Raw genomic sequence first — 13,412 nt, 5'->3', positions numbered from 1 at the left:
TCGGACATTACAGTGTCGGGCGTTACAGTGTCGGACATTACAGTGTCGGGCGTTACAGTGTCGGACATTACAGTGTCGGACGTTACAGTGTCGGGCGTTACAGTGTCGGACATTACAGTGTCGGGCGTTACAGTGTCGGGCGTTACAGTGTCGGACATTACAGTGTCGGACATTACAGTGTCGGGCGTTACAGTGTCGGGCGTTACAGTGTCGGGCGTTACAGTGTCGGGCGTTACAGTGTCGGGCGTTACAGTGTCGGACGTTACAGTGTCGGGCGTTACAGTGTCGGACATTACAGTGTCGGACGTTACAGTGTCGGACGTTACAGTGTCGGGCGTTACAGTGTCGGGCGTTACAGTGTCGGACATTACAGTGTCGGGCGTTACAGTGTCGGGCGTTACAGTGTCGGACATTACAGTGTCGGACATTACAGTGTCGGGCGTTACAGTGTCGGACGTTACAGTGTCGGGCGTTACAGATGTTACAGTGTCGGACGTTACAGTGTCGGACGTTACAGATGTTACAGTGTCGGGCGTTACAGTGTCGGACGTTACAGATGTTACAGTGTCGGACGTTACAGTGTCGGACGTTACAGATGTTACAGTGTCGGGCGTTACAGTGTCGGACGTTACAGATGTTACAGTGTCGGACGTTACAGTGTCGGACGTTACAGATGTTACAGTGTCGGGCGTTACAGTGTCGGGCGTTACAGATGTTACAGTGTCGGGCGTTACAGTGTCGGACGTTACAGTGACCTTCTCCACTTCTTACCTTCTCCTCCTCTGACCTTGGCTCCAGGTTGAAGCAGAGTTCTCAGCAGGACATGGACAGAGTGAAGCGCCTCAGCTCTGATCTTCAGAGGAGAGAAGAGCACAACAACGAGCTCCAGGAGAAACTGGCTGATTACAAGAAGCAGATGCAGCAAGTCCACAACGAGGTGTGGCTCCACGTTATAAATATACAGTTACAACTATACAGAGTACAAATATACAAATATACAGAGTACAAATGTACATTCAATATGTTTCAACAAATCTTACTCATTCAAAGTGCACATGCTGCATTTCGTATGAAGCAGCTTTTTCTCCATATTAATGATGAGTTATGTGATCACGTGTGTGTGTGACATCACTGCAGAGGAGCTGCTCCGTCACTGCAGAGGAGCTGCTCCGTCACTGCAGAGGAGCTGCTCCGTCACTGCAGAGGAGCTGCTCCGTCACTGCAGAGGAGCTGCTCCGTCACTGCAGAGGAGCTGCTCCGTCACTGCAGAGGAGCTGCTCCGTCACTGCAGAGGAGCAGCTCCGTCACTGCAGAGGAGCTGCTCCGTCACTGCAGAGGAGCTGCTCCGTCACTGCAGAGGAGCTGCTCCGTCACTGCAGAGGAGCTGCTCCGTCACTGCAGAGGAGCTGCTCCGTCACTGCAGAGGAGCTGCTCCGTCACGGCAGAGGAGCAGCTCCGTCACTGCAGAGGAGCAGCTCCGTCACTGCAGAGGAGCAGCTCCGTCACTGCAGAGGAGCTGCTCCGTCACTGCAGAGGAGCTGCTCCGTCACTGCAGAGGAGCTGCTCCGTCACTGCAGAGGAGCAGCTCCGTCACTGCAGAGGAGCTGCTCCGTCACTGCAGAGGAGCTGCTCCGTCACTGCAGAGGAGCTGCTCCGTCACTGCAGAGGAGCTGCTCCGTCACTGCAGAGGAGCAGCTCCGTCACTGCAGAGGAGCTGCTCCGTCACTGCAGAGGAGCTGCTCCGTCACTGCAGAGGAGCTGCTCCGTCACTGCAGAGGAGCTGCTCCGTCACTGCAGAGGAGCTGCTCCGTCACTGCAGAGGAGCTGCTCCGTCACTGCAGAGGAGCAGCTCCGTCACTGCAGAGGAGCTGCTCCGTCACTGCAGAGGAGCAGCTCCGTCACTGCAGAGGAGCAGCTCCGTCACTGCAGAGGAGCTGCTCCGTCACTGCAGAGGAGCTGCTCCGTCACTGCAGAGGAGCAGCTCCGTCACTGCAGAGGAGCTGCTCCGTCACTGCAGAGGAGCAGCTCCGTCACTGCAGAGGAGCAGCTCCGTCACTGCAGAGGAGCAGCTCCGTCACTGCAGAGGAGCTGCTCCGTCACTGCAGAGGAGCTGCTCCGTCACTGCAGAGGAGCAGCTCCGTCACTGCAGAGGAGCTGCTCCGTCACTGCAGAGGAGCTGCTCCGTCACTGCAGAGGAGCTGCTCCGTCACTGCAGAGGAGCTGCTCCGTCACTGCAGAGGAGCTGCTCCGTCACTGCAGAGGAGCTGCTCCGTCACTGCAGAGGAGCTGCTCCGTCACTGCAGAGGAGCTGCTCCGTCACTGCAGAGGAGCTGCTCCGTCACTGCAGAGGAGCTGCTCCGTCACTGCAGAGGAGCAGCTCCGTCACTGCAGAGGAGCTGCTCCGTCACTGCAGAGGAGCTGCTCCGTCACTGCAGAGGAGCTGCTCCGTCACTGCAGAGGAGCTGCTCCGTCACTGCAGAGGAGCTGCTCCGTCACTGCAGAGGAGCTGCTCCGTCACTGCAGAGGAGCTGCTCCGTCACTGCAGAGGAGCTGCTCCGTCACTGCAGAGGAGCTGCTCCGTCACTGCAGAGGAGCTGCTCCGTCACTGCAGAGGAGCAGCTCCGTCACTGCAGAGGAGCTGCTCCGTCACTGCAGAGGAGCAGCTCCGTCACTGCAGAGGAGCTGCTCCGTCACTGCAGAGGAGCTGCTCCGTCACTGCAGAGGAGCAGCTCCGTCACTGCAGAGGAGCAGCTCCGTCACTGCAGAGGAGCTGCTCCGTCACTGCAGAGGAGCTGCTCCGTCACTGCAGAGGAGCAGCTCCGTCACTGCAGAGGAGCTGCTCCGTCACTGCAGAGGAGCTGCTCCGTCACTGCAGAGGAGCTGCTCCGTCACTGCAGAGGAGCTGCACACTGAACACCCTGAGTAAACAGTGTGATTTCCTGGACACGGTGGGTTGGTCTGAGAGTGTTGCTCTGGTCAGATCTGGTCCCTGCGTGAGGAGGAGAAGAGCCTGAAGCAGAAGCTGTTGGACCTGGACAAGTCAAAGAAGCAGCTTCAGACGGAGCTGAACAACAGAGACCGCTCCATCCTCAACCTCAAGATGGTGAGTGTGTTCAGCTCTAATGTAGTGTCCCAGAGGCCGTGTCCCAGAGGCGTGTCCCAGAGGCGTGTCCCAGAGGCGTGTCCCAGAGGCCGTGTCCCAGAGGCGTGTCCCAGAGGCCGTGTCCCAGAGGCCGTGTCCCAGAGGCCGTGTCCCAGAGGCCGTGTCCCAGAGGCCGTGTCCCAGAGGCCGTGTCCCAGAGGCGTGTCCCAGAGGCGTGTCCCAGAGGCCGTGTCCCAGAGGCCGTGTCCCAGAGGCGTGTCCCAGAGGCCGTGTCCCAGAGGCGTGTCCCAGAGGCGTGTCCCAGAGGCCGTGTCCCAGAGGCCGTGTCCCAGAGGCCGTGTCCCAGAGGCCGTGTCCCAGAGGCGTGTCCCAGAGGCCGTGTCCCAGAGGCGTGTCCCAGAGGCGTGTCCCAGAGGCGTGTCCCAGAGGCCGTGTCCCAGAGGCCGTGTCCCAGAGGCCGTGTCCCAGAGGCGTGTCCCAGAGGCGTGTCCCAGAGGCCGTGTCCCAGAGGCGTGTCCCAGAGGCCGTGTCCCAGAGGCCGTGTCCCAGAGGCCGTGTCCCAGAGGCCGTGTCCCAGAGGCGTGTCCCAGAGGCGTGTCCCAGAGGCCGTGTCCCAGAGGCGTGTCCCAGAGGCCGTGTCCCAGAGGCCGTGTCCCAGAGGCCGTGTCCCAGAGGCCGTGTCCCAGAGGCGTGTCCCAGAGGCCGTGTCCCAGAGGCGTGTCCCAGAGGCCGTGTCCCAGAGGCCGTGTCCCAGAGGCGTGTCCCAGAGGCCGTGTCCCAGAGGCCGTGTCCCAGAGGCCGTGTCCCAGAGGCCGTGTCCCAGAGGCCGTGTCCCAGAGGCGTGTCCCAGAGGCGTGTCCCAGAGGCGTGTCCCAGAGGCCGTGTCCCAGAGGCCGTGTCCCAGAGGCCGTGTCCCAGAGGCGTGTCCCAGAGGCGTGTCCCAGAGGCCGTGTCCCAGAGGCGTGTCCCAGAGGCCGTGTCCCAGAGGCCGTGTCCCAGAGGCCGTGTCCCAGAGGCCGTGTCCCAGAGGCGTGTCCCAGAGGCCGTGTCCCAGAGGCGTGTCCCAGAGGCCGTGTCCCAGAGGCCGTGTCCCAGAGGCGTGTCCCAGAGGCCGTGTCCCAGAGGCCGTGTCCCAGAGGCCGTGTCCCAGAGGCCGTGTCCCAGAGGCCGTGTCCCAGAGGCGTGTCCCAGAGGCGTGTCCCAGAGGCGTGTCCCAGAGGCCGTGTCCCAGAGGCCGTGTCCCAGAGGCCGTGTCCCAGAGGCGTGTCCCAGAGGCCGTGTCCCAGAGGCGTGTCCCAGAGGCCGTGTCCCAGAGGCCGTGTCCCAGAGGCGTGTCCCAGAGGCGTGTCCCAGAGGCCGTGTCCCAGAGGCGTGTCCCAGAGGCCGTGTCCCAGAGGCCGTGTCCCAGAGGCCGTGTCCCAGAGGCCGTGTCCCAGAGGCGTGTCCCAGAGGCGTGTCCCAGAGGCCGTGTCCCAGAGGCCGTGTCCCAGAGGCCGTGTCCCAGAGGCCGTGTCCCAGAGGCCGTGTCCCAGAGGCGTGTCCCAGAGGCCGTGTCCCAGAGGCCGTGTCCCAGAGGCGTGTCCCAGAGGCCGTGTCCCAGAGGCCGTGTCCCAGAGGCCGTGTCCCAGAGGCGTGTCCCAGAGGCCGTGTCCCAGAGGCCGTGTCCCAGAGGCCGTGTCCCAGAGGCGTGTCCCAGAGGCGTGTCCCAGAGGCCGTGTCCCAGAGGCGTGTCCCAGAGGCGTGTCCCAGAGGCGTGTCCCAGAGGCCATGTCCCAGAGGCGTGTCCCAGAGGCCGTGTCCCAGAGGCCGTGTCCCAGAGGCCGTGTCCCAGAGGCCGTGTCCCAGAGGCCGTGTCCCAGAGGCGTGTCCCAGAGGCCGTGTCCCAGAGGCCGTGTCCCAGAGGCCGTGTCCCAGAGGCCGTGTCCCAGAGGCGTGTCCCAGAGGCCGTGTCCCAGAGGCGTGTCCCAGAGGCCGTGTCCCAGAGGCCGTGTCCCAGAGGCGTGTCCCAGAGGCCGTGTCCCAGAGGCCGTGTCCCAGAGGCCGTGTCCCAGAGGCCGTGTCCCAGAGGCCGTGTCCCAGAGGCGTGTCCCAGAGGCGTGTCCCAGAGGCCGTGTCCCAGAGGCGTGTCCCAGAGGCCGTGTCCCAGAGGCCGTGTCCCAGAGGCCGTGTCCCAGAGGCCGTGTCCCAGAGGCCGTGTCCCAGAGGCGTGTCCCAGAGGCGTGTCCCAGAGGCCGTGTCCCAGAGGCGTGTCCCAGAGGCCGTGTCCCAGAGGCCGTGTCCCAGAGGCCGTGTCCCAGAGGCCGTGTCCCAGAGGCCGTGTCCCAGAGGCCGTGTCCCAGAGGCCGTGTCCCAGAGGCCGTGTCCCAGAGGCGTGTCCCAGAGGCCGTGTCCCAGAGGCCGTGTCCCAGAGGCGTGTCCCAGAGGCCGTGACCCAGAGGCCGTGTCCCAGAGGCGTGTCCCAGAGGCCGTGTCCCAGAGGCGTGTCCCAGAGGCGTGTCCCAGAGGCGTGTCCCAGAGGCGTGTCCCAGAGGCCGTGTCCCAGAGGCCGTGTCCCAGAGGCGTGTCCCAGAGGCCGTGTCCCAGAGGCCGTGTCCCAGAGGCCGTGTCCCAGAGGCGTGTCCCAGAGGCCGTGTCCCAGAGGCGTGTCCCAGAGGCGTGTCCCAGAGGCCGTGTCCCAGAGGCCGTGTCCCAGAGGCCGTGTCCCAGAGGCCGTGTCCCAGAGGCGTGTCCCAGAGGCGTGTCCCAGAGGCCGTGTCCCAGAGGCCGTGTCCCAGAGGCGTGTCCCAGAGGCCGTGTCCCAGAGGCCGTGTCCCAGAGGCGTGTCCCAGAGGCCGTGTCCCAGAGGCCGTGTCCCAGAGGCCGTGTCCCAGAGGCGTGTCCCAGAGGCGTGTCCCAGAGGCCGTGTCCCAGAGGCCGTGTCCCAGAGGCGTGTCCCAGAGGCGTGTCCCAGAGGCCGTGTCCCAGAGGCGTGTCCCAGAGGCGTGTCCCAGAGGCCGTGTCCCAGAGGCGTGTCCCAGAGGCCGTGTCCCAGAGGCCGTGTCCCAGAGGCCGTGTCCCAGAGGCCGTGTCCCAGAGGCCGTGTCCCAGAGGCCGTGTCCCAGAGGCCGTGTCCCAGAGGCGTGTCCCAGAGGCCGTGTCCCAGAGGCCGTGTCCCAGAGGCCGTGTCCCAGAGGCGTGTCCCAGAGGCCGTGTCCCAGAGGCGTGTCCCAGAGGCCGTGTCCCAGAGGCCGTGTCCCAGAGGCCGTGTCCCAGAGGCCGTGTCCCAGAGGCGTGTCCCAGAGGCCGTGTCCCAGAGGCCGTGTCCCAGAGGCCGTGTCCCAGAGGCCGTGTCCCAGAGGCGTGTCCCAGAGGCCGTGTCCCAGAGGCCGTGTCCCAGAGGCCGTGTCCCAGAGGCCGTGTCCCAGAGGCCGTGTCCCAGAGGCGTGTCCCAGAGGCCGTGTCCCAGAGGCGTGTCCCAGAGGCGTGTCCCAGAGGCGTGTCCCAGAGGCGTGTCCCAGAGGCCGTGTCCCAGAGGCCGTGTCCCAGAGGCCGTGTCCCAGAGGCGTGTCCCAGAGGCCGTGTCCCAGAGGCCGTGTCCCAGAGGCGTGTCCCAGAGGCGTGTCCCAGAGGCGTGTCCCAGAGGCGTGTCCCAGAGGCCGTGTCCCAGAGGCCGTGTCCCAGAGGCCGTGTCCCAGAGGCCGTGTCCCAGAGGCCGTGTCCCAGAGGCCGTGTCCCAGAGGCGTGTCCCAGAGGCCGTGTCCCAGAGGCGTGTCCCAGAGGCGTGTCCCAGAGGCGTGTCCCAGAGGCGTGTCCCAGAGGCCGTGTCCCAGAGGCCGTGTCCCAGAGGCCGTGTCCCAGAGGCCGTGTCCCAGAGGCCGTGTCCCAGAGGCGTGTCCCAGAGGCCGTGTCCCAGAGGCGTGTCCCAGAGGCGTGTCCCAGAGGCGTGTCCCAGAGGCCGTGTCCCAGAGGCCGTGTCCCAGAGGCCGTGTCCCAGAGGGGGGGCACACCACACACATCTCACTCTCACACACACACACATCTCTCACACACACACACACATCTCACACACACACACACATCTCACACACACACACACATCTCACACACACACACACACATCTCACACACACACACACACACACACACATCTCTCACACACACACACATCTCACACACACACACACACATCTCACACACACACACACACATCTCACACACACACACACATCTCACACACACACACACATCTCACACACACACACACACATCTCACACACACACACACACACATCTCTCACACACACACACATCTCACACACACACACACACATCTCACACACACACACACACACACACACACACATCTCTCACACACACACACACATCTCACACACACACACACATCTCACACACACACACATACACACACTCACACAGTCTCATGACCTTGGTTCACACAAAGTGTAATTTCGAGGTGTATTTACTATTCCTGTCACCATGGCAACTGTTCTTTTTGCTGGTGAGAGTCAGACATGGATCATCCTGTTTGTGTAGAGCTCTTTTATTTACAGTCATGAGTGTTCAGTTTCACTTTGTCCATTTATGAACTGACCAAATGTGCCGTGTTCCTTATGGAAGTTCTATTTTGTTACAGGAACAATCGTCTAACAAGTCTGAGCAGCTTTACCACGCTGCACGTGAAGGTAAGTGTCATACTGTGACCTGACTGCAGAGGGCAGCACAAGTCTGAGCAGCTTTACCACGCTGCATGTGAAGGTAAGTGTCATACTGTGACCTGACTGCAGAGGGCAGCACAAGTCTGAGCAGCTTTACCACGCTGCACGTGAAGGTAAGTGTCATACTGTGACCTGACTGCAGAGGGCAGCACAAGTCTGAGCAGCTTTACCACGCTGCATGTGAAGGTAAGTGTCATACTGTGACCTGACTGCAGAGGGCAGCACAAGTCTGAGCAGCTTTACCACGCTGCACGTGAAGGTAAGTGTCATACTGTGACCTGACTGCAGAGGGCAGCACACGTCTGAGCAGCTTTACCACGCTGCATGTGAAGGTAAGTGTCATACTGTGACCTGACTGCAGAGGGCAGCACACGTCTGAGCAGCTTTACCACGCTGCATGTGAAGGTAAGTGTCATACTGTGACCTGACTGCAGAGGGCAGCACACGTCTGAGCAGCTTTACCACGCTGCATGTGAAGGTAAGTGTCATACTGTGACCTGACTGCAGAGGGCAGCACAAGTCTGAGCAGCTTTACCACGCTGCATGTGAAGGTAAGTGTCATACTGTGACCTGACTGCAGAGGGCAGCACACGTCTGAGCAGCTTTACCACGCTGCACGTGAAGGTAAGTGTCATACTGTGACCTGACTGCAGAGGGCAGCACAAGTCTGAGCAGCTTTACCACGCTGCATGTGAAGGTAAGTGTCATACTGTGACCTGACTGCAGAGGGCAGCACACGTCTGAGCAGCTTTACCACGCTGCATGTGAAGGTAAGTGTCATACTGTGACCTGACTGCAGAGGGCAGCACACGTCTGAGCAGCTTTACCACGCTGCATGTGAAGGTAAGTGTCATACTGTGACCTGACTGCAGAGGGCAGCACACGTCTGAGCAGCTTTACCACGCTGCATGTGAAGGTAAGTGTCATACTGTGACCTGACTGCAGAGGGCAGCACACGTCTGAGCAGCTTTACCACGCTGCATGTGAAGGTAAGTGTCATACTGTGACCTGACTGCAGAGGGCAGCACACGTCTGAGCAGCTTTACCACGCTGCATGTGAAGGTAAGTGTCATACTGTGACCTGACTGCAGAGGGCAGCACACGTCTGAGCAGCTTTACCACGCTGCATGTGAAGGTAAGTGTCATACTGTGACCTGACTGCAGAGGGCAGCACACGTCTGAGCAGCTTTACCACGCTGCATGTGAAGGTAAGTGTCATACTGTGACCTGACTGCAGAGGGCAGCACACGTCTGAGCAGCTTTACCACGCTGCATGTGAAGGTAAGTGTCATACTGTGACCTGACTGCAGAGGGCAGCACACGTCTGAGCAGCTTTACCACGCTGCATGTGAAGGTAAGTGTCATACTGTGACCTGACTGCAGAGGGCAGCACACGTCTGAGCAGCTTTACCACGCTGCATGTGAAGGTAAGTGTCATACTGTGACCTGACTGCAGAGGGCAGCACACGTCTGAGCAGCTTTACCACGCTGCATGTGAAGGTAAGTGTCATACTGTGACCTGACTGCAGAGGGCAGCACACGTCTGAGCAGCTTTACCACGCTGCATGTGAAGGTAAGTGTCATACTGTGACCTGACTGCAGAGGGCAGCACACGTCTGAGCAGCTTTACCACGCTGCATGTGAAGGTAAGTGTCATACTGTGACCTGACTGCAGAGGGCAGCACACGTCTGAGCAGCTTTACCACGCTGCATGTGAAGGTAAGTGTCATACTGTGACCTGACTGCAGAGGGCAGCACACGTCTGAGCAGCTTTACCACGCTGCATGTGAAGGTAAGTGTCATACTGTGACCTGACTGCAGAGGGCAGCACACGTCTGAGCAGCTTTACCACGCTGCATGTGAAGGTAAGTGTCATACTGTGACCTGACTGCAGAGGGCAGCACACGTCTGAGCAGCTTTACCACGCTGCATGTGAAGGTAAGTGTCATACTGTGACCTGACTGCAGAGGGCAGCACACGTCTGAGCAGCTTTACCACGCTGCATGTGAAGGTAAGTGTCATACTGTGACCTGACTGCAGAGGGCAGCACACGTCTGAGCAGCTTTACCACGCTGCATGTGAAGGTAAGTGTCATACTGTGACCTGACTGCAGAGGGCAGCACACGTCTGAGCAGCTTTACCACGCTGCATGTGAAGGTAAGTGTCATACTGTGACCTGACTGCAGAGGGCAGCACAAGTCTGAGCAGCTTTACCACGCTGCACGTGAAGGTAAGTGTCATACTGTGACCTGACTGCAGAGGGCAGCACAAGTCTGAGCAGCTTTACCACGCTGCATGTGAAGGTAAGTGTCATACTGTGACCTGACTGCAGAGGGCAGCACACGTCTGAGCAGCTTTACCACGCTGCATGTGAAGGTAAGTGTCATACTGTGACCTGACTGCAGAGGGCAGCACAAGTCTGAGCAGCTTTACCACGCTGCATGTGAAGGTAAGTGTCATACTGTGACCTGACTGCAGAGGGCAGCACACGTCTGAGCAGCTTTACCACGCTGCACGTGAAGGTAAGTGTCATACTGTGACCTGACTGCAGAGGGCAGCACACGTCTGAGCAGCTTTACCACGCTGCATGTGAAGGTAAGTGTCATACTGTGACCTGACTGCAGAGGGCAGCACACGTCTGAGCAGCTTTACCACGCTGCATGTGAAGGTAAGTGTCATACTGTGACCTGACTGCAGAGGGCAGCACTGAATCATCTGCTCACCTGGTCCACAGTTTAAATACTGGTGAAGCTTGAATCCTGACAGTATTTGAAGTGTCTAGTATTTGACACAGGGGGGTCAGGGTTATGGGATGTATTTCATGAAAATATATTCTGACTTTTTAGATGTTTCAATTTAGTTTTAGAAGCAATTCATAATTTGAGTTCAATCTATTCTGTACAAAAGTAAACTGACTCTATTTGGGAAGTGTTTTATTAAAGGCGGTATGGACGATTTTTCGGCGATTTGAGAACGCAGGTGGAAGTGCACAAGCCACTCCCCCGTGCACATGCCACTCCCCCGTGCTCATGCCACTCCCCCGTGCTCATGCCACTCCCCCGTGCACATGCCACTCCCCCGTGCTCATGCCACTCCCCCGTGCTCATGCCACTCCCCCGTGCTCATGCCACTCCCCCGTGCTCATGCCACTCCCCCGTGCACATGCCACTCCCCCGTGCTCATGCCACTCCCCCGTGCACATGCCACTCCCCCGTGCTCATGCCACTCCCCCGTGCTCATGCCACTCCCCCGTGCACATGCCACTCCCCCGTGCACATGCCACTCCCCCGTGCTCATGCCACTCCCCCGTGCTCATGCCACTCCCCCGTGCACATGCCACTCCCCCGTGCTCATGCCACTCCCCCGTGCTCATGCCACTCCCCCGTGCACATGCCACTCCCCCGTGCACATGCCACTCCCCCGTGCTCATGCCACTCCCCCGTGCACATGCCACTCCCCCGTGCACATGCCACTCCCCCGTGCTCATGCCACTCCCCCGTGCTCATGCCACTCCCCCGTGCACATGCCACTCCCCCGTGCTCATGCCACTCCCCCGTGCTCATGCCACTCCCCCGTGCTCATGCCACTCCCCCGTGCTCATGCCACTCCCCCGTGCTCATGCCACTCCCCCGTGCACATGCCACTCCCCCGTGCTCATGCCACTCCCCCGTGTGGACTGATACAACACACACGTGTGTTTGTTTATTAGCGCAACGGATCACATCGCATCTCTCGTCTCCCGTAGATTTCTGTCCACTTCTGCGTCAGCTCAAACTGTCTTTCTCCGTCTTCATTTTGCCCCGTACACTGAGGGAACTATATTATGATAGATCCATGTGCTTAGACACGTGGAAACGTGGGGACGAGCCTGACGCGGCTGCAGGTGAGCGACAGGTGCGTTTTATGATTGACACGTGGCAGGACAAATGATTTATCCACGACACGAGGAAATATGGTAAAAAAAATTTGCTGGAAAAAATCGTCCATTCCACCTTTAATTTATTATCCTTCAGTTTGATTTCATAAAGCTGTGTATTTTCCAGAGGGATGTGATCGTTTCCATTCACAGTAATCACATGTTCTGTGGTTCTCCCTGTAATCACATGTTCTGTGGTTCTCCTGTACACAGTAATCACATGTTCTGTGGTTCTCCTGTACACAGTAATCACATGTTCTGTGGTTCTCCTGTACACTGTAATCACATGTTCTGTGGTTCTCCTGTACACTGTAATCACATGTTCTGTGGTTCTCCTGTACACTGTAATCACATGTTCTGTGGTTCTCCTGTACACTGTAATCACATGTTCTGTGGTTCTCCTGTACACTGTAATCACATGTTCTGTGGTTCTCCTGTACACTGTAATCACATGTTCTGTGGTTCTCCTGTACACAGTAATCACATGTTCTGTGGTTCTCCTGTACACAGTAATCACATGTTCTGTGGTTCTCCTGTACACAGTAATCACATGTTCTGTGGTTCTCCTGTACACAGTAATCACATGTTCTGTGGTTCTCCTGTACACAGTAATCACATGTTCTGTGGTTCTCCTGTACACAGTAATCACATGTTCTGTGGTTCTCCTGTACACTGTAATCACATGTTCTGTGGTTCTCCTGTACACAGTAATCACATGTTCTGTGGTTCTCCTGTACACTGTAATCACATGTTCTGTGGTTCTCCTGTACACTGTAATCACATGTTCTGTGGTTCTCCTGTACACAGTAATCACATGTTCTGTGGTTCTCCTGTACACTGTAATCACATGTTCTGTGGTTCTCCTGTACACTGTAATCACATGTTCTGTGGTTCTCCTGTACACTGTAATCACATGTTCTGTGGTTCTCCTGTACACTGTAATCACATGTTCTGTGGTTCTCCTGTACACTGTAATCACATGTTCTGTGGTTCTCCTGTACACTGTAATCACATGTTCTGTGGTTCTCCTGTACACTGTAATCACATGTTCTGTGGTTCTCCTGTACACTGTAATCACATGTTCTGTGGTTCTCCTGTACACTGTAATCACATGTTCTGTGGTTCTCCTGTACACTGTAATCACATGTTCTGTGGTTCTCCTGTACACTGTAATCACATGTTCTGTGGTTCTCCTGTACACTGTAATCACATGTTCTGTGGTTCTCCTGTACACTGTAATCACATGTTCTGTGGTTCTCCTGTACACTGTAATCACATGTTCTGTGGTTCTCCTGTACACTGTAATCACATGTTCTGTGGTTCTCCTGTACACTGTAATCACATGTTCTGTGGTTCTCCTGTACACTGTAATCACATGTTCTGTGGTTCTCCTGTACACTGTAATCACATGTTCTGTGGTTCTCCTGTACACTGTAATCACATGTTCTGTGGTTCTCCTGTACACTGTAATCACATGTTCTGTGGTTCTCCTGTACACTGTAATCACATGTTCTGTGGTTCTCCTGTACACTGTAATCACATGTTCTGTGGTTCTCCTGTACACAGTAATCACATGTTCTGTGGTTCTCCTGTACACAGTAATCACATGTTCTGTGGTTCTCCTGTACACTGTAATCACATGTTCTGTGGTTCTCCTGTACACTGTAATCACATGTTC

The 13,412-nt window shown here is 57.9% G+C and overlaps 1 protein-coding gene across 1 annotated transcript in view; it reads left to right on the top strand.

Moving 5' to 3' along the window:
• kif20ba (kinesin family member 20Ba) overlaps positions 1-13,412 on the top strand; it is a 127,514-nt gene that overhangs the window by 81,137 nt on the left and 32,965 nt on the right. The window contains exons 19-21 of the mRNA XM_072436357.1: positions 799-937; positions 2,981-3,103; positions 7,737-7,785. Coding sequence (XP_072292458.1) covers positions 799-937; positions 2,981-3,103; positions 7,737-7,785 — 311 coding nt within the window. The remainder of the gene's footprint in view (positions 1-798; positions 938-2,980; positions 3,104-7,736; positions 7,786-13,412) is intronic.

The sequence above is a fragment of the Eucyclogobius newberryi genome, unplaced genomic scaffold, assembly GCF_026437365.1.
Source record: "Eucyclogobius newberryi isolate DKJ021-1_F unplaced genomic scaffold, fEucNew1.0.hap1 SCAF_8, whole genome shotgun sequence".
In the NCBI taxonomy this organism is placed as follows: Eukaryota; Metazoa; Chordata; class Actinopteri; order Gobiiformes; family Gobiidae; genus Eucyclogobius; species Eucyclogobius newberryi.
This window is presented reverse-complemented; position numbering and strand designations above follow the sequence as displayed.